The sequence below is a fragment of the Rhinolophus ferrumequinum genome, chromosome 18, assembly GCF_004115265.2.
Source record: "Rhinolophus ferrumequinum isolate MPI-CBG mRhiFer1 chromosome 18, mRhiFer1_v1.p, whole genome shotgun sequence".
Taxonomy (NCBI): domain Eukaryota; kingdom Metazoa; phylum Chordata; class Mammalia; order Chiroptera; family Rhinolophidae; genus Rhinolophus; species Rhinolophus ferrumequinum.
The window spans coordinates 56,361,390-56,384,058 of record NC_046301.1 but is presented as its reverse complement, the minus strand read 5'-3'; the positions used below and the strand labels follow the sequence as shown (position 1 = coordinate 56,384,058).

Genomic DNA, 22,669 nt, shown 5'->3' with positions numbered 1-22,669 from the left:
TCATGCAACCACCACCATAGTCAAGATGTGGTGGTTCTATCATCCCCCCAAATCTTCCAGTGCCCCCTTGCAGTCAGAGCCTATCCAGTCCAGTCCCTCGTGACGTTGATGCGCCCACTGGCCCTATAGTTTTGCCTTTTCTAGGATTTCATATAAATGGAACCGTACAGCGTGTAGCTTTTGAGATCGTCTTCTTACACTCAGTATAATGCATTTGAAATTCATCCATGTTGTTGTGTGGGTATCAGCACTTTGTTCTTTTTTGATTGCTCAGTGGTGCTCATGATATGGAGGCACAGTGTTTGTCCATTCCCCACTGAGGGACACTTGGGTTGTTTCGAGTTCGGGGTGATTATGCATGTAGCCCCTGTAAACCTTCCCATCTAGGTCTTTGTGTGAACATACATTTTTTCATTTCACCTGGGTAAACTCCTGGGTTGTGTGGTCAGGATAGGAAGCATATGCTTAATGTTACAAGAAACTACCAAACTATTTCTCAAATTAGCTGTTCCATTTTGCAGTCCCACTGTGTGTGTCTTTCCTTTTTCCACAAATGAATGCTTTAGATACTCCTCTGCACTTGCTTTTTCCACTTCATGCTGCGTTGGAAGTGCGTTGGATGCAGAGCCGCCTCCTTTTTCGCAGCTGCGTGCTATTCTGTCTCCTTGATCCACAGTAATTTATCCACACATTCCCTGCTACGGACCTTTAGATTGTCTCTAGTCTTTTGCTGTTATAAACACAACTAATTAATGTCCAGGTGGAGATGATTAACAAAGGGTGAAGAATATTCCCGTCCGGGTGGCTATGGGCACTGGGTTAATTCCTAGAAGTAGAAATATTGGGTCAAATTGCACTTGATTCCTTTGCTTTGAAACCCCTCTCTTAAATGAGTTGGCATTTCTGTAAATCTGTCTTGAGGGCCAGCATTGTAGGGTGGGAAGCACTTACTTTAGAGGGTCCCCAGAGGATTCTGACCCCCTTCCCCTTCCACCAGTTTTTTAGAATTCAGTTTTCAATCTTCTCAGCAAAGTGTAGTGAAAAAGCCACTTGAGGTGAAAGTGTCAGGAAGGCAGTGGCTGCTTCTGCTGGTGGAAGTGGAGGCCAGGGGCTTTTGGAAATGTTAAGAAAAATTGGGAAGGAATTGGGGCCAGCAGCCCAAGGCAGCTTGGGGGTGGCAGGATGGCTGCACAGACAAGAAACCTATGGATTTGGAGGGAAAGACTGCTGCTTGCCCTCCCTGGAGAAGTCCAGGTACATCTTCCCCCAATACAGCGTGCGTCTGTCCTTGGAAGCTTGACAGCTCCCTGATTGCTTGGCATTTTCTTGAAAAGGCTGCCATCCTCTCTGGCAGAAACAGTGCGGGGATGGCGGCCCCCTGGGACTGGGCTGCTGGGACAGGATGCAGGGCTGCAGGCACAGGGAGAGGAAAGGCAGCCCCGTCCTCCATCCTGGCGGCTTTTTCATCTTGCACAATGCTTGATTTTCATAATTCAGCATGAGGGTGCCGGCGAGGGGAGGCCACACCGAGTGAGTGCCATTTCTATTAAATAAGATAAAGTACTTGGAAACAAAGTGGGGGAGACACCCAGAGTTAGTTTATCGTTATCAAAGTTTAACTTTCTTGAAAAGTTAAAAACAGAATTCTTAGGGAGGAAAAAAAAAAAAAGCGCGAAAGAACACCTGCCAACACTTTTTTTTTTTTAACCTTTAGCAGGGGGCCAGCGGGATGGTAAAGCCAAAGCATTTATAATTACTGAAATAGGATCCCAAAGTTAGATACGGGGCTGCTTAATGTCCTATGAGGCAATAAAACTGACATTTGGGGGAGGTTATCTCTTCAATTGGATAAAGATGATTTACAGCATACGCATCTGTAAGTTGACATCTGGCTTCCTGGAGTCTAGGCCCTTAATAGAAACAGTAAATCAACCACAGGTAGCATCTCACTGGGTAAGGGGTTGGCAACTGCTTTTGTAAATAAAGTTTTATTGGACGGAGTGGTCCTGGGGCTGCATTTACACTACAGTTGCAGATTGGACTAATTGCGACAGAGACCTGTGGCCCCAACATTTGCTTTGTGACTCTCTGCCGAAAAAGTTTGCCAGCTCCTGTGCTGTAGAATAAAATAATTCTCAGGTGGGCCTTTTAGAGGGCGCTCCAGCATGAGATATAAAAGCCTTGTGGTCAGCCTCTTGCCTGTTTGCTGGTGGTGCCTCAATGTTTCTTAGCATTGTCCAGACCGGAAGGCTTATGTGTTTGGGAAGTTTTTGTTAAGTCTTTGCTGATGCCTCTTCTGAACTTAAGGACTGACCCTCAGACGCAGCCCCTGAGAGCAGAAATAGGCTGCTTCCTGCTCTCTGGGGTCGCCCAGAGGGTGGATCTATATGGGTCCTAGATCACTGTCGTCTGCCTTATATATATTGCTTCCTGCCATCGACTTTGAGCCCTTGTGTCTCTGTAGACAGATCGTTAGGAATGATGACGACAGAAAGAATACCCACAGTAGGTCCCTGATAGCACACCTACGATGTGTCCATGGAAGAATCTAGTGCTTTACCCACATCATCTCGTTTAGTTACAAGAAGGAGTGCGGGGACTGTTGTTATCCTCCCATCTTACAGACCAGAAAACTGAGACTGTGGTCGGTTCTTCAAAGAAGCCTTTATGGTGTTTCTATGGGGCAGCAGGTGCTATGTCGCCAAAGCTGAATGCGCATCACTCCTCTCTCTGGACTGAGGGCACCCTGGGGATGGCTGCACCATTCTAAAGACCCAGTAATGTCAGATTCAGAGCCAAAAGGTCAGGGGTTTCAGTTTGGACCCTGCTGTGTCTCAACTGAGCCAGTCTTCTTGCCTCCGTGAAGTGGGCATAATATTACTCATCCCTCTCCCTGCCAGGGTCTTTGTTAGAATTAAGTAAGGAGCTAATGGGTGGTATGTGCACCCTAAAAAATCTACACAGACGTTGGTTGGTTAACCTCCATCCTGCGCCCGTTACAGCTTCTTAATTCTTTGTGGATCCATGGAGAAATATCAGCATGTGCACCAATGCGTAGATGCTCCAAATTTTGCATGTGGTTTTCAGGGTGTTGTGGAACTGGGAATACTTGCAGGAATTCTTGAGTCATTGGCTAAAAATCAGGGACTTCGGACTGCTCCATAGCCCCTCCTTTTGCTTCCTCTCTGTCTAATTGGACATGTGTCTCCTGAGCTCCTGTTGGGTGCAAGGTGTGACTGTCGTAGGGGTCAGTGTAGTGAATGGTACAGACACTCCCCTGCCTCCTAAGCTCCCCTCTGGACAGACAATCAACAAGCACCCAAGATAATTTTCGAGAGTGACAAGTGCTATGAGGAAAACGTAACAAGATGATGTGCTGGAACATGTCTTGAGAAGGAAGGAGTGACTTGCAATAGGGAGGTCAGGGAAGGTCTTTCTAAGCTATTGAGACCTGACGGACGAGAAGGAGCCAGTCATGAGAGGATAAGGGATAGGGTGTTGCCGTCAGCACATGCAAAGGTCCTGAGGTAGGACTGAGCCTGGGTATGTGAGCGGTGGCTGCCGCATGGGGCTGAGAGGACTCGGAGAGGCCGACAGGCACTAGTCCACATAGACCTGCTGGCCTTGGCAAGGAGTTTATTTTTATTCTCAAAGCCTCTGCTGTCCAATTCAAGAGCCAGTAGCCACCTGTGGCTCTAAAAATTAAAATTGAAATACAATTAGAAGTTTCGCTCCTCGGTAGAAATTGGAATCCTTGGGTACTCCTGGCCAGAATGTGAAATGGTACAGCCACTGGGGAAAGCAATATGGTGATCCCTTACAAAATGAAAAATTGAATTACCCCGTGAGTCAGCAGTTCTGCTTCTGGGTATATACGTAAAAGAACTGAAAGCAGAGTCTCGAAGAGACCCTTGATCATAACAAAATTGTTCACCACAGCTAGAAGGAGGGAGCAATCCAAGTTCTATGGACAGATGAATGGATTAACAAAATGGGGTCCATCCGTGTAGTGGAAGATCATTCAGCCTTAGAAAGGAAGGACATCCTGACACCTGCTACAACGTGGATGGACCTGGAGGACATGATGCTCAGTGAAAAAAGCCAGACACAGAGGGACACACACTGTGTGATTCCCTTTTATGAGGTCCCCAGAGGGGTCAGATTCATAGAGACAGGAAGTAGATGGTGGTGCCAGGGGCTGGGGGAGGGGAGGGCATGGAGTGTTTAACGGGGACAGAGTGTCAGTTTGGGGAGATGAGGAAGCTCTGGAGATGGATGGTGGGGATGGCTGCACAACAATGTGAATGTGCTTAATGCCACTGAGCTGTGCACTTAGAAGATGGCAAATTTTATGCTCTGTGTAATTTGCCACAATTTAAAAAAAAAATGCGGTTACTCGTCACACCAACCACAATCACCAGCCACAGGGGAGAAGTGGTGGCCGTATTGGACGGTGCGCGGATTGAGAACATTTCTGTCATCTCAGAAAGTTCCATGAGACCGTGCTGCTCATATGTGAATGTGGCTTCAGGGGACATTTCTGTTCCCTGGGTCTGGTCAGTGGGGTCCACTCAGGCCGTGACGTTCGCTGTAGTCATCAAAAACCCTGAGGATTTGGAGTAATACTCTCCAGTTTCCAAATTGTGTTTCTAGCCTTGCAGGGAGTGAGCGAAAAAAGCCCTCCAAGGACAGCCTCTGCTGTGGCCGTAGTCTGTCCAGCCCCAGGGAAGCTATCTGTCCACAACAGTCTGGGAAGGGAGGCCCAGGCTAGATGCTGAGGGACCACAATCAAGGGGTAATTAGGAAGCCACGAGTAGCCAGACATCGGGAGAAAGGGGATGTTGACGAGCTGCTGGAGGAGGCCATGGCAGGGCCCAGGCTTTAGTGGACAAGCTCAGCTGCATCGAACAAGAAAGCTCCCTGCAGCCACAAAATCTATGCGCAGCATCTGACCCCCAGCCGGAGTTTCCTCCTTCTTTCCCGTTCATTATTTCCTTCAGGTTGTAGCAGGAATGTCGCCTCCCCCTTACCTCCAGCACAGCGCTTGTTGCATATTGAATTACACATTGTGTGTCTAACTAACTAATACACCTTCTCCATTAGAGCGCGCGCTCCCAAAGGCTGGGTATGGCTACCTCGCCCCCACACAGGCTGCAATGTCTAGATCAGCACAAGCAAATGTCTGTTGAAACAATAAATGACCTTCGGGCAATTTGCTTAACCTTCTTGTGCCTTGGCTTCCCCATTTGTAAAATGCAGAAAATGGAGACACTAATATGCCTGTTTATACCAGTACTGCAGCTGCGTCCTGGAACTGGCTTGCTAGAGCCGGTTGTTTAATTTTCAGGAAATTAGTGAATTGGTTGTTAAACAAGCTGTTACTAAAATTTAAATGATATAAACTTACAATTAAATTATGTTAAAAATAAAGGTGATAAATACTCAAAACTCACCGTCTCCTAATGATCTCACTCCATTTTTCTGTTAGTCCCCCCTTATCCATGGTTTCGCTCTGAGGTTTTAGTTACTCGTGGTCCAAAAAATACTTGTTGAAAAATCCCAGAAATAAACAATTCATAAGTTTTAAATTGTGCACCATTCTGGGTAGCACAAGGAAATCTTGTGCCATTCCGCTCCTCTATCCTGCCTGAGACGTGAATCACCCCTCTGTCCAGCGTCTCCATGAGTACACGCTCCCTGCCTGTTAGTCACTCAGTAGCCGTCTCGGTTAACAGATCGACTATTGGGGCATCACAGTGCTTGTGTTCAAGTCACCCTTATTTTACTTAAAAATGGTCCCAAAGCACAAGGATAGTGATGCTGGCAACTTGGGTATGCCCAAGAGAAGCCGGAAAATGCTTCCTTTAAGTGCAAAGGTGAGTTCGGTACCATAAGATATTTTGAGAGCAAGAGAGAGACCACAGTCCCATTGCCTTTATTACAGTATGTTGCAATTATGTTACAATTGTTCTATTTTATTGTTGGTTGTTGTTGTTAATCTCTGTGCCTCATTTGTAAATTAAACTTTATTCTAAGTACATATGTATAGGGAAAAACATAGCATATGTAAGGTTTGGTACTGTTTGCGGTTTCAGGCATCTACTGGGGATCTTGGAACATGTCCCCTATGGATAGAGGGGGACCACTGTGTTTATGCTTTTGAGGTTATTTGCTACTATTGTATCTGTATGGTGGACGTACTATCTGATGCTGTGCAACCATGTGTCTCTTGCCAGCTCCATGTTCAGTAACTAGGTTGGGGGCATTTACACCGTGGAAATTGGCAGATGCTACAAGTCAGAGCCTCTCTGTTCCCCTCTTTGAAGTGGTTGTTAAACATTCACGAGCACACCACTGGTTTGGGGGCGTAAATAAGTTAATGCTTTTGTTAATGGTTTTGTGCCTGGTGTGCAGCACGTGCTGCAGAAGTGAGCTGTTATTGTTATTATTTTGTTTGGCGTGTACTCCCTAATCCAGCACTGCTGTCTGTGCAGACAGGAACTGGGCAAAGCCGTTGACCAGCTGTTTTCTTTCTCTCCAGTCTGCCCCACCATCTGTAAGTCTCACGGCTGCACCGCCGAAGGCCTCTGCTGCCACAGTGAGTGCCTGGGCAACTGCTCCGAGCCCGACGACCCCACCAAGTGTGTGGCCTGCCGCAACTTCTATCTGGACGGCAGGTGTGTGGACACCTGCCCACCTCCGTACTATCACTTCCAAGACTGGCGCTGCGTGAACTTCAGCTTCTGCCAGGACCTGCACAACAAATGCAAGAACTCTCGGAGACAGGGCTGCCACCAGTATGTCATTCATAACAACAAGTGCATCCCTGAGTGTCCCTCTGGATACACGATGAATTCTAGCAAGTGAGTCCTGGGTGTGGGTTTCGGGGGTTGGGGGGAGCTGCAAAGAGGAGGAGGACTTTGGGGTTGGTAATGGAGGTGCCTGCTGCCTGCTAAAACTGTGTGACAAACCAGAGTTCAGTGGCTATGAGTGAGGGGGCTGTGATGACCAGTGATATGTTTGGGTCTCTTGGATGCCATTTCTGCCTCCTGTTTTGGTCCTGGCCTTTGGAGCAGGAGACGTTCTCAGTAAAGGGCCAGAGAGGACATATTTTTGGCATCTTGTACATGATTTTTAAAGCTTTCTGTGCTTAGCCTTGGGAATAGAAGATACACAGGCAGAAGTCCTTGGCTTCACATTTATGGACTGTCCCCACTGACGGGGCTGCCTGGCTATTACCATCAAGATGGAGTTCAGGTTTTTAAAAATGTTTTCTCTGACCTGGAGCTGGACAGCGTGCTGACATCAGCCCAGAGCTCAAGGAGGAAGACTCGATTCTTGATTGTTCTGAGGGTTTTGTTGTATTGTGAAGCACAGTCCCGTGAAACCATTTCCCACTATTTGGGTGAGAAATAGGGTTTTCTGTCTTTGGCGTGAGTCAGATCCTATGCACATCGCAGACTTTTTGTTCATGTTTTTAGCTTCTTAGATGAGCTATTTTGGTGTTTCAGGGCCGTAACCAAGTTTAAAAAATCTGTTTCCTGGTTTTTGTGTTTGAAAAAAAACCTCCACAAAGCAACACAAAAACAAATCAGAAACAGACGCACGCCGAGGGGCCTCCAGCTGACCTGCTTACGTAAAAAATCTTCCTCTTCAGACTTGAGAATTAGCCAAGCGAGAGTGTTCTGGTGGGAAATTTTATTACCCCGGGAGGGTAGGGTAGGAAGGAAAACAATCTTTATTTCAGTTCTTATGAGCCTCTCGCTGAGTGTTTGTGAAACCTGCAAGTACAATATGTTTTGTTTTATTCGTTTTTGATAAAAACTGTCATGTGGCTTTGTTGACCAAAAATAGGTGACTATAAATCACTTTTGCATGCCAGACAGAGCTATTTTTTTTTTTTTTTTAGGCCCAGTTTATCAGTAAGTTTGGGAAAATGACCATATTCCTTTTGATTCATTTCTGGCTTGTTTTTTTTTTTTCATGTTTAAAATGAAGTGTGGATATTAACATCTTTTGGTAAGATGTTTGTTTAAAAGATATTGCCTTTAAATGAAAGGTATTTTGCCTTCACCATAAGGAAGACCCTCTAAGTATAGCCACCTCCTTTGATGTTCTCCTGAGGGTGTGGTGGCCCCAGGAAATTGATAGCATTCCTGGATGCTCGCAACCTTTACTGAGTGAAAGAGGACAAAGGGAGAGATGCTAATTACGACTCATTATGGCACTATGATACTTTGCAGGTTTTTAAAAAATTAATATTTTTCCTTCGAAGCTTTTGTTTCATTTTATGAGAGACATTAGTGCCGCTGCATTTTCTAATGTGGTTTGATATCAAATAGGACCAGATATGCTTTCTTCCGTTCTTGTGGCTTATCTGGGAAATAGGTTTTTTTTTTTTTTTTTTAGCTTTTATTGGAGAAGGGGAACAGGACTTTATTGGGGAACAGTGTGTACTTCCAGGATTTTTTCCACGTCAAGTTGTTGTCCTTTCAATCATAGTTGTGGAGGGCGCAGTTCAGCTCCGGGTCCAGTTGCCTATGTTAGTTGCAGGGGGTGTAGCCCACCATCCCTTGCGGGAGTCAAGGAACCAGCAACCTTGTGGTTGAGAGCCCACTGGCCCATGTGGGAATCAAACTGGCAACCTTCGGCATTAGGAGCACGGAGCTCCAACCGCCTGAGCCACCGGGGCTGGCCCTGGGAAACAGTTCAGAACAGAGGTCTGGGAATGCGCATGGATTTGTTAAAAGGTCTCCCCATCTATGGTCAGTCACTGTGGGATACCTGGCGGGAGCAGCAGATACTCCTTAACTCTATATTTAGGGTGAATGGGAAGTGTGTGATGGGTGCAGGGCATCCCTGTTCCTCTGCCCCTTGATATTTTCATGGCCAGCCTCTTGTCATACAGGTCAGCTTACAACTCACTTCCTCTAAGACTCCTTCCCTGTATGACCGCCTTGTCTGAATTAGCCATCCAGCTACTCTTTGGCACATCACTCAGTTTTAACTCTTTTCCTGGCATGTACCGCTAGCTGATATTTCAATTGTCAATTTACTAATTTTCCCCAATTAGACCACGAGTGTATCAGTTAGCTCAAGCTGCGTAACAAACCACCCCAGCACTTAGTGACTTAACACTCATCTATGGTTTCTAATGATTTTGTGTGTTGACTGGTGGTTTGTCTGGTGTGGGCTGGGTCAGTCCTGACCAGATGGTATAGGATAGCCTCTCATATCTTAAATGGGCAGCTGGGGGTTCTCTCCACGTGATGTCTCATCTCAGTAGCCAGGAAGGACATGCTCCAGTGTGCAAGTACTTTTCAAGCCTCTGCTTACATCACATTTGCTAATGTCCCATCGGCCAAAGCCATTCACACAGCCAAGCCCAGGTTCACTGGATGAGGAAACAGACCCTACTTTCTGTGTGACAGCTGAAAAGGATTCCTGGCCATTTATAATCTCCCACAGGGAAAGTCAATTGTTTTTTCACTCATGTGTGCCCGCAGATTAGAGCAGGCATCGGCAAAGGGCCAGCTAGTAAAAATTTTCAGCTCTGTAGGCCATATGGTCTCTGTTGCAGCAACTCTCCTCTGCCCTCATAGCGTGAGAACAGCTAGGGGTGATCCATAAACCAGTGGGTGTGGCCGTATATAACGTTATTTACAAAAGCAGGTGGCCAACTGGATTTGGCACGCGGACTGTACTTTGTGGACCCCTAGCTTAGAGTGTCACCTGTCACATAATAAATGCTCAGTGAATATTTGTATAACCAACAAAGGGACCCAAACATTTGGTCCCAATTCTGCTTCCTCCCCAGCTGTTCTGACACCAACTGGGTGTACTGCATTCCAATTTGACACTAACCACCTGGAGTGTGTCAAAGCACAGGCTCAAGGCTCGGTCCTCCATAAGACGGCCCTTACTTCAGACGCCAGCCATGCTTTGGGGGTCCCTAGGCCACCCACACCTCTGGTCGCCTGCCTATAAATTTGGGGGCTCCCACAAACCTTTTGGGTTCAGTGATTTGCTAGAACTCACAGCTCAGAACTAAAATAAAGCTGTCGTGTTCTGTCAGTCCCAAGCCTCCTGATGGCAGCGCCGTCAGTTAGGAGTGCCATTTCGCTTGCCCTGGCACACATCACGCCCAGTGAGCTCCACAGACATACCCCACACTGGGGCTCCTGTTTGTGGCTGGGCCGGCTCTCGTGGTTCTTATTATGATCCTGATCCCAGGATGCACTTCAGCAAGAAACCATTAGGGAACTTTGAGGAAAAAGATTTATTACCCACAGGTCTTGGAGGGTACATGGTCCGCCTGAGGGCCACACAGTGAGGTCATAGGGTGGAGGAGAGAAAGAGGGAGAGGGAGAAGGTGAGAGAGACAGAGGGAGAGAGAGCGGGAGAGAGAGAGGGAGGGAGAAGGGGAACGAGCCTCAGGCTCTGCCTGTGTTAGGATCTGAGGGTGGGGCACGTAGGGTTTCCTGGTTTTTTTATTGGCTAATTTAAAGCACGAGAGCAGGAATTACGGTGCAGGGAGAAGTGGGGTCGCCCGAGAGGTCAGTTACCTAGTCACCCAGGGCTTTCTGCAAGAGGGAACTTCATGGGTGGGAGCAGCCTGATTCTTATCTGGTGGTTTTGCTAGTAGCTGAGTCCTAAGGCTGGCGTTGTGTTCGTTCAAGATGGATGTCTTTCGAAATGGATGCCCAGGGATCAGAACAGCTTCATGGCAGGCACGTGCACTACGTATACCTACAGTCATAGCTTTACTATTAAGGAGGCACGGAGGGTGAGGTCTGGGAGAGCCCCGGGCACAGAGATCCACCGCCTTCTGGGAAGCAAGGACATCACCCTCCAGCAGAGTTTTTACTGGGTTTTCATTACAGAGATGTGATGGACTGAATCCTTGGCCACGTGATTGAACGCCATCTCCAGCCGCACTCCTCTCTTTGGAGGTCAGGTGGCCAAAAGACTCAGCCCTCTAATCATACATTTGGTCTTTCCGGGGACCCACCCCCCATCGTGAGGCTATTTAGGGACCCCACAGATCATCTCATTAGTATAACAAAGATGCTTCTATCACTCTGGAAACTCTAAGAGCTTCCGGAGCTCTGTGCCAGGACCTGGGACAAAGCCCAGTTATGTTCTTTGTTTTACGACCATCACAAACATCCCAGGGGTGTAGAAATAGCAGTAGTGACAATACCACTAATAAAGTGATCGTCGTGGCCAGGGCTAACAACTTGTGTTTTCTGTATGCCACGTGCTTTAGGTGTTATGCATCATGTAGTCCTCATCCCCACCTGTGAGGGTAGGGACTGCCATTCTCTCCCTTTCACAGATGAGGAAACTAAGACTGAGGCTGTAACAGCTGGTAATCTTGACATAGTGTGGGCCAGAGCCCCGGCTCAAATTGGCGGAAGCAAGAGGAAAGGAGTTTATTGATAACCTGTATCCAGAAATTTCAGGGAACAGCTTCAGGTTCGCCGGTATCCAGCAGCTCAAGTGATACGCAACTGGCGTCTTCCCATCCTTTGCTTTATTTCTCTCTCCGTGGCTTTTGTTCTCAGGCAGCCTCTCCCCCGACTCTTTGCCCCGTGCTAACAGTGTAGCAACACCCACTTATTAATAGATACCCCTGAAGGAAGACAATTTCTCCTTCCAGGAAGTTTTAGCAAAACCCTCACTGGACTGACTTGGGTATGTGCCCACCTCTAAATCCCTGGGGATGGAAGGCGGTGCCCAGCCTGGCCTGGATCCTGTGTCCTGACTGGACCCAGGAGGGCTATGCCAGCAACAACTGACCACAGAGACCCCACGTGGGGGAGGGCTGGTTTCCAAAGGACTCCTGGGGCTGTAAATTTGAGGACATCAGGCTGTTGGCAGGCAAAACCAAAGTCTGTCTCTAGTAACCCACCATCAGATGTGAGGTCCCGTTATAGCCACGGTCACTTCAAACCCCACGCAGAACAAACATCCCGTTTCCTTGGAGTACCAGCCTGAGTTCTGCCACACCGGGATGACAGCATCAGTTCTGATACTTGGACCTGGCAGCAGAGTCCCACATAAGACCCATCCCATCAGCTGAGCATCATTCCATCACCATGGTAACTCCACGAGACCCATCAGTTTGGTGTAATAGTGTGAGTCCTGTTTCCATGGGGCACAGAGTGAATCTGCTAGCCTGTGGTACACAGGATACCCGTCATTTTAGGGAAAAGCATTAGTGTCCTGACTTCAGGGTAGTGCTTAGGATCCGCCACCATGGAGAAAGGGCATAAGCCTGTCTGTCACTTTCAGTGGTGGTTCTTCCCTGGGGCGATTCGCTTTCCTCCGTCCAGGGGACAATGTCTGGAGGCGTTTTATGGCTGTCATACCTTGGGTGGGGGTGCTACTGGGAGCAAGTGGGGGAGCCCATGGATGCTGCTCAGCACCGTTAGTGCACAGGATGGCCCCCCACAACGGAGAATTCTCTGGCCCCAAATGTCAGCAGTGCTGAGGGTGTAGGACCCTGCTTTAGGGTAATGGCGAAAGTCCCGTCACTTGGGACCCTGTGCAGCATGCTGTCTGCCGTGTGTAGGGGGATCCTGTGTGTCCTGACCCCCCTCTGCTCTTTCTCAGCTTGATGTGCACTCCGTGTCTGGGCCCCTGTCCCAAGGTCTGTCACCTCCTAGAAGGCGAGAAGACCATCGACTCGGTGACGTCTGCCCAGGAGCTGCGAGGCTGCACTGTCATCAATGGGAGCCTTATCATCAACATTCGAGGCGGCAGTGAGTGCTGGGGGACTGGCCTGCTGGGGTCCGTGTTCCCTGTGAGTGGAGAGAGAAATGGTCCAGACTCTGCTTCGTGCTCCATAGGCGATATTAAGTCCATCCTGGGTGGTTTTCCAACCAGCGGACTCACCCAACCGTTTGCTTCCAAACCTGAAATTCGCAGCAACGTCTGGGCCCCATTTCCCGCCCTGAGATTCTGATTTTCCACAATTGGGAGCTGGGGCATCAGGAATTTGTGTTTTTAACAAGCAGGCAACATGCCTTGTTGCAGGTCTGGGGACCATGTTTCTAGAAATACCATCACAGGCAAAAAAGCATTCCTTTGTTTATTTATTCAGCAAACATTGGTGGAGTACTTACAGTGCACAGGCAATGTCCGTGCATGATGGATCTTGCAAATAAGCAAATCAACGTCTAACGTAAACTCAGGCGGTGGTCCCGCTCTGAAGGGAAGCAAAGCCGGGTAATGGAGGGAGCAGGTTGGCAACCTTTTCTTACAAAGGGCCACACAATAAATATATATTCAGCTTTGCAGGCCAGAGGGTGTCTGTCATAATGACTCAACTCTGCCCCTGTGGAGAATACGTGAACAAATGGGCGTGGCTCTGTGCCAGTAAAACTTTATTTACAAAGTAAGCAGACCGGGTTTGGCCAGTGGTCTGGAGTTTGCGAACCTTTGAAACAGAGAGGAAGGGGGTTGCTGTTTTAGAAGAGTTCCTGACTGGAAGAGCCGTGCTTTGAGTTGGTGATGGAGCAACCCAGGCAGATCAACAGGAGAGTGATGTTCTGGGGACAGCAGGACATGAGACGAGAAAAAAAGCAGTGGTCACTTACTTAGGGATTTGCCGATCCCGTAGTACGGCCTTTGGGTTTTATTTTAATTAAGCATGATTCGTTTTGAGCAGGATATGTCAAAGTCATTTTTCAGCCTGTAATTTAACTTCCCATTATGGGAAAGAACGGAAAGTTAAAATGTTTCTATAAAACTCACTGGATATTCTCTCCTTTCCTTAGACAACCTGGCAGCTGAGCTAGAGGCTAACCTCGGCCTCATTGAAGAAATTTCAGGATATCTGAAAATCCGCCGTTCCTATGCCCTTGTGTCACTTTCCTTCTTCCGGAAGTTACATCTGATTCGGGGGGATACCTTGGAAATCGGGTATGTGGGTCCTGATTCTGTGTCTGTAGCCTGAACACTAACGAGGAAGATTGTGAGTCAGAAAAAGTTAGGGGTTTTTGCCAAGACATGGAAACAACCTAAGTGTCCGTCAGCAGATGAATGGGTAAAAAAAATGTGGTGTATACATGTATAACAGAATATTATTCAGGAATACTATGAATAAAAAAGAAGGAAATCCTGCCATTTGTGACAACATGGATGGACTTCGAGGGCATTATACTCAGTGAAATAGGTCAGACAGAGAAAGACAAATAATGTATGGTCTCACTTATATGTAAAATCTAACCCCCCTTCCCCAAACCAGAAAGCCCAAGCTCATAGATACAGAATACAGATTGTATTCTCACTTATATGTAAAATCTAACCCCCACCCCAAACCAGAAAACCAGAAAACCCAAGCTCATAGATACAGAATACAGATTGGTGATTGTCAGAAGCAGGAGGTCGGGCTGGGTGAAATGGATGAACGGGGTCAAAAGGTACAAGCTTACAGTTATAAAATAAATAAGTCCTAATGATGTAAGATATAGTATGGTGAGGATATGTATTGTATATTTGAAAATTGCTAAGAGAGTAAATCTTAAAAGTTCTCATCACAAGAAAAAAAATTTTTTTAGCGATGTGAAGTGATGGATGTTAACTAAACTTAGTGTGGTAATCATTCTGCTATATATATATATATGTATGTCATATTATTATGTTGTATACCTAAAACTAATAATGTTTATGTCTATTATATCTCAATAAAATTGCGGGAAAATGGAAAAGCAGTTTTTTTTTAATTGGGGTATAATTGACATATAACATTATATTAGTTTCAAGTGTAAAACATCATGATTCAATATTAGTCTACATTGTGAAATGCTTACCACAATAAGTCTAGTTAATATCTGTCACCATACATAGTTACAATTTTTTTTTCTTGTGATGAGAACTTTTAAGATGTACTCTTTCAGCAGCTGTCAAATATTTAATACAGTGTTGTTAACCATAGTCACCACAGTAACTTAGGGGTTTTTAAAGCCAAAAAAAAAAAAAAAGAAAAAATCATTTATTAGGAGAAAATGCCTGGAGAAATCTTGAGAGTAAGGAATGTGTCTTGGAACATGTTTCAAGATCCACCCAAGGAAGGTGATACCCATTTCACATTCACTCTTAGAAGCTGCAGAGGCTCAGCCTAATTTGTGCTCTCCAAGGGTGCTGGCCGGAATGAAATAGGGCATCTGGCTCTCTGGGCTTCAGTGTGAGTTGGAGTGTAGGTCCAAGCAGGACCCTGTAATTATTGCATCTAGTACCTTCTCACTTCCTGGTCGCCTTGATACTGATTGCACCTGTTCATTGCTGAAATCTCATCTCCTCTGGCCCATAAGGTTCTACCTCCCCAAGACATCCTTCTGGTCTCCCCAGGTTTCCTTCCTTGTTCCCCTCGCAGGCTCCTCTGCCTCCACTTGCCTTTGAGAGTTGGTGTTCTGGCTCCCAGCCTTGGCCATCTCTGTAGTGATCTCTAATGCTGAGAACCCCAGCCGTGGCTTACCCCCAAGCTTGTCTCCGGCTGGGTGACCCCCGGGAGCCTCAAGTACATGTGCAAAATGGAACTCCCCTTTTTGCCCCAGTTGTCTATCCTTGTTTCTCAGATCCCCTCTCCCCCAGGTCACACTGACCCTACTTCAGTTAGTAAAACAACAGAAATCCAGACTAGCCACGTTTCATGCAGATTAAGATGGACTATGGGCAAGAAGTCTGAGGGAGCCATCCAACAAGTCCATCAAGGATAGGACCCAGGTCTTTTTCCATCTTTGTGTTCCTCATGGTCACAAGATAGCTGCTTCACCCTCAACCTTATGTCTGTAGACCCAACAGGAAAAGGGGAAAGGGACAAAGGTATATGTCAGTTGAGACTCTCTCTTTAAAAAAATCTTCCCTGGAACTTGCCACACTCTCACCCCTAACATTAATTTCTGTTTATATCTCCTTGGCCAGAACTGGGTCATGTGGCTGCTCCTAGCTGCAAGGGAGTCTGGGAGAGTGAATATTTACCTTTTCCAGTCTAATAGTAGAGGAAGGCAAGGGAAAGGGGGGATGTGAATGGCTTTTGAGAAGCCAATCCACAGAATTGTTTAGAGACTACCTTCTTGAATCACTCACCAGCTCATGTTGACTCTTCTGCCACAAAATGCCTTTTTGTTGAAGTTTAGACTTTTCATTTGGATTATTCCAGTGACCTCCTAGTTGGGCATCCTAGAAATAGACCGGCACCATCCAACAGAAATATAATGCAAGTCACATATGTGACTTTAAATGTTCTAGTAGCTACATTTATAAAACTTTAAAATAAATAGGTGAAATGGATTTTAATAATGTATTTTATTGCTTTCAGTTAAGACAAACAAACATAAACTCATAGACACAGACAACAGTATGGTAGTTACCAGAGGGAAAGGGGCTCGGGGGAGGTAGAAAAGGGTAAAGGGGGTCAAATATATAGTGATGGAAAGAGACTTGACTTTGGATGGTGAGCACACAATGCAATATACAGATGATGTATTATAGAATTGTACACCTGAAACCTATATAATTTTATTAACTATTGTCACCTCAATAAATTTAATAAAATTTAAAAAATTGAAACAAAAATAATGTGTTCTACTTAACCCATTACATCTAAAATATCATTTCAAGTTGGAACCAATATAAAAAAATTATGAAGATCTTTCACACCTTTTTTTGTGCATGCTAAGTCTTCAAAACCTTTTTACTTCCACTACAGTTCAGAATGGCCACATTGTAGGTGCTCAACAGCCAGAGGTGGCTAATGGTTTCTGTATTAGACAACACAGGTCTAGATGCTTCCCTTCTCCTATCCGTCATGTACTGGTGGCCCACTAATCGTTCTAAGGCACAAGTCTAATCAAGTTACTGAGTTGTTATAAAACCTTCAGTGACTTTCCTTTGCCTACCAAGGAAAATCACATGTTCTTGGTCTTGGTCTGGCATTCAGTGTATTAGAGGGTTTGACCCATTGCAGCTCTCCAGTCATTTCCTGTCATTTGTCCGCCAGAGCAGGCTACTTTGTTCTTCCTTGGGCCCAGCTCACGTGCCTCTGTACCTTCAGTCTTTCCCCTCTGTGAAACACACATCTCAGTACATGCCAGTCTTACTCTCCTCCCCCACAAGGTGGAGCTCAGATACCTTCCTGGCCACGAACGCTTGTCCCTTGTCCCTTGTCAAAGTGCCTTGTATCCCCCTACCCCTGATTCAACACTTAATCGAGTGTGTGCCAAGCAAATGGTTAGGGCTGAGTACGTAGTGCTGAACGAGATCAACTCCAGCATGGCCCCACCATCTTGGAGTTGCAGATGATAAGCCGATGATTGACTAGGTGTGTGTGTTTCCATAGGAACTACTCATTCTATGCCTTGGACAACCAGAACCTAAGACAACTGTGGGACTGGAGCAAACACAACCTCACCATCACTCAGGGGAAACTCTTCTTCCATTATAATCCCAAACTCTGCTTGTCGGAAATTCACAAGATGGAGGAAGTTTCAGGAACCAAGGGGCGCCAGGAAAGGAACGACATTGCCCTGAAGACCAATGGGGACCAGGCGTCCTGTAAGTGGTGATGCCCTTGTCCTTCCAGCCTGTGGATCCCCTCACCCACCACACTGGCCCCCAGGGGTATCACTGCCCCCCAGTGAGCTTATACAACTATATAGACTTTCTGAAATACCGAGGATAGGTGTTGTACATCTTGTCTCTGTGCCTACTGCATCAGACACAGTGCCTGATACTGGAAGATGCCACATAAGCATCGAATGAATGACACCTCCTTACATATGGTCTTGGTTCAAATGCTATAGCAGGTCCTGCAGTTGCTACAGCTGGAGACTGTCAGCCGACTACACTTCTCTGACAGGGTCTCTCTTGAAGGCATATGCGTGAGCATTGAGCTGCCAGGGTTTCTGTAATGCCCTTATGTAGAGCTGGTTCCTTATGGCAGAATGTGGTCCATGCTGTGGGAATTCAGGGGAGGGAGAGAGTGAGGTTGGGTTGGAGCTTACGGGAGGGCTAGCATTCTAGGCAGAGGAAGTTACTCTCTCCAAGGCATCGTCTCTCCAAGGAATTGTCTGTCCGACGTATATGTGATCTGCACACTCTAAATTCACTTAGCATGTGCTCGTTTGCACTGCAGTTACGTCTTCTCACATGTCAGGCTTAAAGGTCCCTATGCACGACAGAATTGTGTCAGGACAAAGGTGACCCTGGAAAATCCCTAATTATTGGCCAGTGGTCCTCTCATTGGCGCCAACTGCTGTTATTCATTTGAGCATCTGGCCAGGTAATTGGCTGGCAGTAGCGGCCAACTTCCATGACCAGTTCTTGCCTTTGGACCCTGGGAGACGCACATGGGAACGAGGTCAGTCCATGGAGCAGCAGGATGACATTTCCCTTCCATGGACACTCTTGGGAGTGTAGGATCATTGCTTTCGGCTGAAACACATTAAATACTGATATTCCTTCTTTTTCTTTTTAAAAATTTTTCTAGGTGAAAATGAATTACTTAAATTTTCTTATATTCGGACATCTTTTGATAAGATCTTGCTGAAGTGGGAGCCGTACTGGCCCCCTGACTTCCGAGACCTCCTGGGGTTCATGCTGTTCTACAAGGAGGCGTAAGTAGAGGGCACAGAGGTGTGTGTGTTACGTGTATGCTCAGATGTTCCCCTTGGAGGCTCCTTTCTGTCTCCTTTCCACTTGTGGAATGAATATCATAGGTTCTTTTTTACGATCTCACCAGTTGATGGTGTATGAAGTCAGTCAGTCATGTCCCCTTTTGTCAAAAGCCAGAAATTAAATCAGACAGGTTCCTTTTGGAGGTTCAGATTGGCCCATTTCCTATAGCGATAGTCCATTTTGCCTCTTACACGTCTCACCAGACGTCCTCAACAAAAGTTGTTCAGTCTACTTAATGGGGTTTTAAAAGTTTATTTCTTAACCTACTTTGTATTTTTCCCAACATTTAAAAAATCGTGGTAAAAATTGTCCATTTAAATTATTTTTAAGTGTCCAGCTCAGGGGCATGAAGTACATTCGTGATGTTGTGTAGCCACCACCACCACCCATCTCTAGAACTTTCTCATCTTCCCAACCTGACACTCTGTCATCACCTAGTCGTTTTGAGTATACGACTGTGCTGAAAATTTAAAGGAAGGTAACGGAAGTGGTGATGGTATTAACAGGAATAATAGCCTCATCTCTCAAGATGTATTATGTATCAGGCTGTGTGCTGAGAAGTTGTACGCATTCTCTCATGTAATCTGATCAATAACCCGTGAGGTAGCTGCTATTGTTATATCATCACCATTGTTAGTATTGGGAAACAATACTTATTATTTATTCAATCTTATTTAATATTATTTATTACATATGGTTGCTTATTAAATATCGTTACTTAATATGTGTCATATTTATATAATGCATTACATATAATATATAATAAACTAAAAATGTAATCATATAATATTAAAAAGAATGTTTTTTTATTAAATATTATCATTAATCAATATTATTAATATTAAATAATATTCTCGAGACATCAAGGGAGGTGGTCCCTTTTTCTTTGGCTGTTTCTGTGTCATTTTTCCTTGTGGCATAAGGTTGTTGGTGAAGAAGATGTAACCCTGTAGGATGTCATTTCCCCTGGCCGCATCTCAGAGCAATAGTTGAAAAATGGTAACCGCCTTCTCCTATTTCATCTCGAAAGCCCTTATCAGAATGTGACGGAGTTCGATGGGCAGGATGCGTGTGGCTCCAACAGCTGGACAGTGGTCGACATTGACCCTCCCCTGAGGTCCAACGACCCTAAGTCGCAGAACCACCCAGGATGGCTGATGCGGGGTTTGAAGCCCTGGACCCAGTACGCCATCTTTGTCAAGACCTTGGTTACCTTTTCTGACGAACGTCGCACATATGGGGCAAAGAGCGACATCATCTATGTCCACACAGATGCCACCAGTAAGTATTTTGTGTGACTATGAGTTTGTGCATGAGTCGGACATCTTGCCTTTGACAGGCTGACATGGTGATGTTGTAGAAAGTGCTTTTTTGCCTGGTTATTGGCTTCTAAAAGAGCCGGGTGCTGAGCTTTATAATTTCAGAAGACAACACAGTAGCAACAAGCCACCTGAGGGGTATCTATATCTCTTTTTCCTGTTGTGGAAAATTTTCAAATCATCACAAAAGTAGAAAGAAGAATGAACCCTGTGAACTGTCTCCCAGCTTCAACAATTATCAACATTTTGCCATTTTTGTTTCATCTCTGTACCCCTTCTCCCATGCCCATTTTTTTTTGGGGGGGGCAGGGGCTAGAGTATTTCAGGACAGTTTAGTTATATTTTTATAAAGTCTTGGTTCTCCTATAGCAGTAGTTCTTAACTGGGAGTGATTCTGCCCCCTAGGGGACATTTGGTGATATCTGGATACATTTTTGGTTGTGACTGTGGAGGTGGTGCTACTGGCATCAGGTGAGTGGAGATCAAGGAGGCCCCCGTGACAAAGAATTGTCTGGCCCACATGTCACTGGTGCTGAGGGTCAGAAACCCTAATCTATAGCATAGAGTCCAAGCTTCATGAATCAGTGTCGGCATTTTTGCCAGTGCCCTCTCATCCTGTGTCCTCCAGCAATACCAAAGGACTTACAGTTTCTGGAAACCTCCAGCTCCTGGGGCCTTTGTACAGACTGTTTCCTCTGCTTTGAGACCCCTACCTTCACCCCTTACCAACTCTCTCAGCTACATACTCGAGGGAAGGTTTTGTGGAACCCAAAGGCGGTACAGTGGAGTGCGGGGGGATGTCAGATGAGCTGCCAGCTTAGTGATATGATTGAATGGCATCCAGCTGCCGAAATTTGCCCTGTGACTGGGTTCAATTTGGGGCGAATATTAACCAGAAAATGTGAGTTTGTCTCTTTTCACCATCCTCCCTTTCCCCAGCATCAGCATCTTTCTAGGGCCCAAAACAGAGCTTGACACATAGTTAGAGATGGATACATGTTGCGTAAATGGGTGAATAAATGGCTACACAATCTACATAATCTGCAGTAGGAATGGATTGTAATTTTGTAACTCATGCCCTTACTGGATGGGCATTCCATGTCTCCAGTTTTCTCTGATATTAAATAACACTGCAGCGAACAGCCTCATGATTTCTCTAACCTGTATGTCCCCTCTCACACCCACCCGACAGCTTGCACCCTTTTCACAGTGGACCTGTTTTCTTTCTTCTTTCCAGATCCTTCTGTCCCCCTGGATCCCATCTCAGTTTCTAATTCCTCATCCCAGATTATCCTGAAGTGGAAGCCTCCCTCTGATCCCAATGGCAACATCACTCACTACCTGGTTTTCTGGGAGAGGCAGGCGGAAGACAGTGAGCTGTATGAGCTGGATTATTGCCTCAAAGGTGAGTGCAGATGGCTGTGTGGGAGCGGTCGGTTTTACACACATCTGATCCACTTCCAGGGAAACACCTCTCCCCTTCCATTTCCCAGTGTGTTACAAGTGCACACGCACACACACACTCTGTTCCATCTCGTACGAAAACACACATACACGTTTCTGAACATCACCACAGGAGTACACACTCTAAAGATTTGTGTCGAAACCAGCTATTTCCCATGTTTTGGTACCATTTCCCTCTGGAATTTTGTCCTCCTTCCCCCCTCACCTCCTCCTTCCTTTCCCTCTCTGCCTTTCCCCCTCCCTCGTGGGGATGTAGCTGCGTTAACCCACAAGAGACTTCCCTGCTAGACTAGAAACACAACTGAGCGTGTTGAGAAATGACTGATAAAATCGTGGAAGGATTTTTGGTCCCTAAATTTAGGCCCTTAAATTTTAAGGATTGGAGACAGTGAGGAGCGATAATCTATTCCCTTCTGTGCTTTCCGTTAAAAATTTAGATGAATGATGATATTTTTTTCAGTGTTGAGTCTTATTTACTTAATGGACTTCCATCTATCTACAGAAAAATAATGGAAAAATATTTGAAGCCTCAAACTACTTCGTGTAAATTAGTGTAAGATTATTTTAAAACTAGGTTTTAAAAAACCCCATCAGACTGGAGAAACAAATCATTTTTTTTTTTAGTTGTTTTTTTGTTTCTCTTTGTCTGTATTTATTTTTCTTTAGGTTTTTTGAGTTAGTGGTATCCTCAGCCCTTGACCTTGAGCTGCTGGAGAGGTGTGGGGAAGCCCGGAGCCCTTGGTCCTCTGTTGGCTGGACCTGACCTGCTGCAGGGCTTTGGGCACCCACCACGCTTGTCACCGGCTGCCTCCTTTTCGGGAGAAGGGGCAGAAGGCCAGATGATCTCAGGGAGCTGTCCCAGCTCTAGGATCATGTGCTATATGTATGCCTGTGACCTCATTCCTCGCCTGAGCCGAGGATTGCAAATGTGATTTATCTCCTCGGCTGCTTTACAGAACTGGAGAGCAAGCATAGTGGTTGGCTCAGCTGCGAGCTGTTTGCCCTGCATTCGCGTAACTGAAACCTCCAGATAGAACCGCCACCAGCAGTGGGTGGGCAGTCCATGCTTTCCTTTTTTTTAAAGAGCAAGAAATTTATTTATTTATTTATTATTTATTTATTATTTTGGAAGTATAAATCTATCATTACAACGTGACTATTTAAACATAGTTTTATTTCTAATGATCCCAAAGTTTATGTAA

The 22,669-nt window shown here is 45.9% G+C and overlaps 1 protein-coding gene across 4 annotated transcripts in view; it reads left to right on the top strand.

Annotated features, from left to right (window-relative positions):
* Positions 1 to 22,669, top strand: part of INSR (insulin receptor) — a 125,521-nt gene that overhangs the window by 67,019 nt on the left and 35,833 nt on the right. For all 4 annotated transcript variants that reach the window (XM_033134339.1, XM_033134341.1, XM_033134342.1 and 1 more), the window contains exons 3-9: positions 6,542 to 6,863; positions 12,619 to 12,767; positions 13,785 to 13,929; positions 17,348 to 17,562; positions 18,497 to 18,623; positions 19,715 to 19,965; positions 21,241 to 21,408. In XM_033134339.1, the coding sequence (XP_032990230.1) occupies positions 6,542 to 6,863; positions 12,619 to 12,767; positions 13,785 to 13,929; positions 17,348 to 17,562; positions 18,497 to 18,623; positions 19,715 to 19,965; positions 21,241 to 21,408 (1,377 nt within the window). The remainder of the gene's footprint in view (positions 1 to 6,541; positions 6,864 to 12,618; positions 12,768 to 13,784; positions 13,930 to 17,347; positions 17,563 to 18,496; positions 18,624 to 19,714; positions 19,966 to 21,240; positions 21,409 to 22,669) is intronic.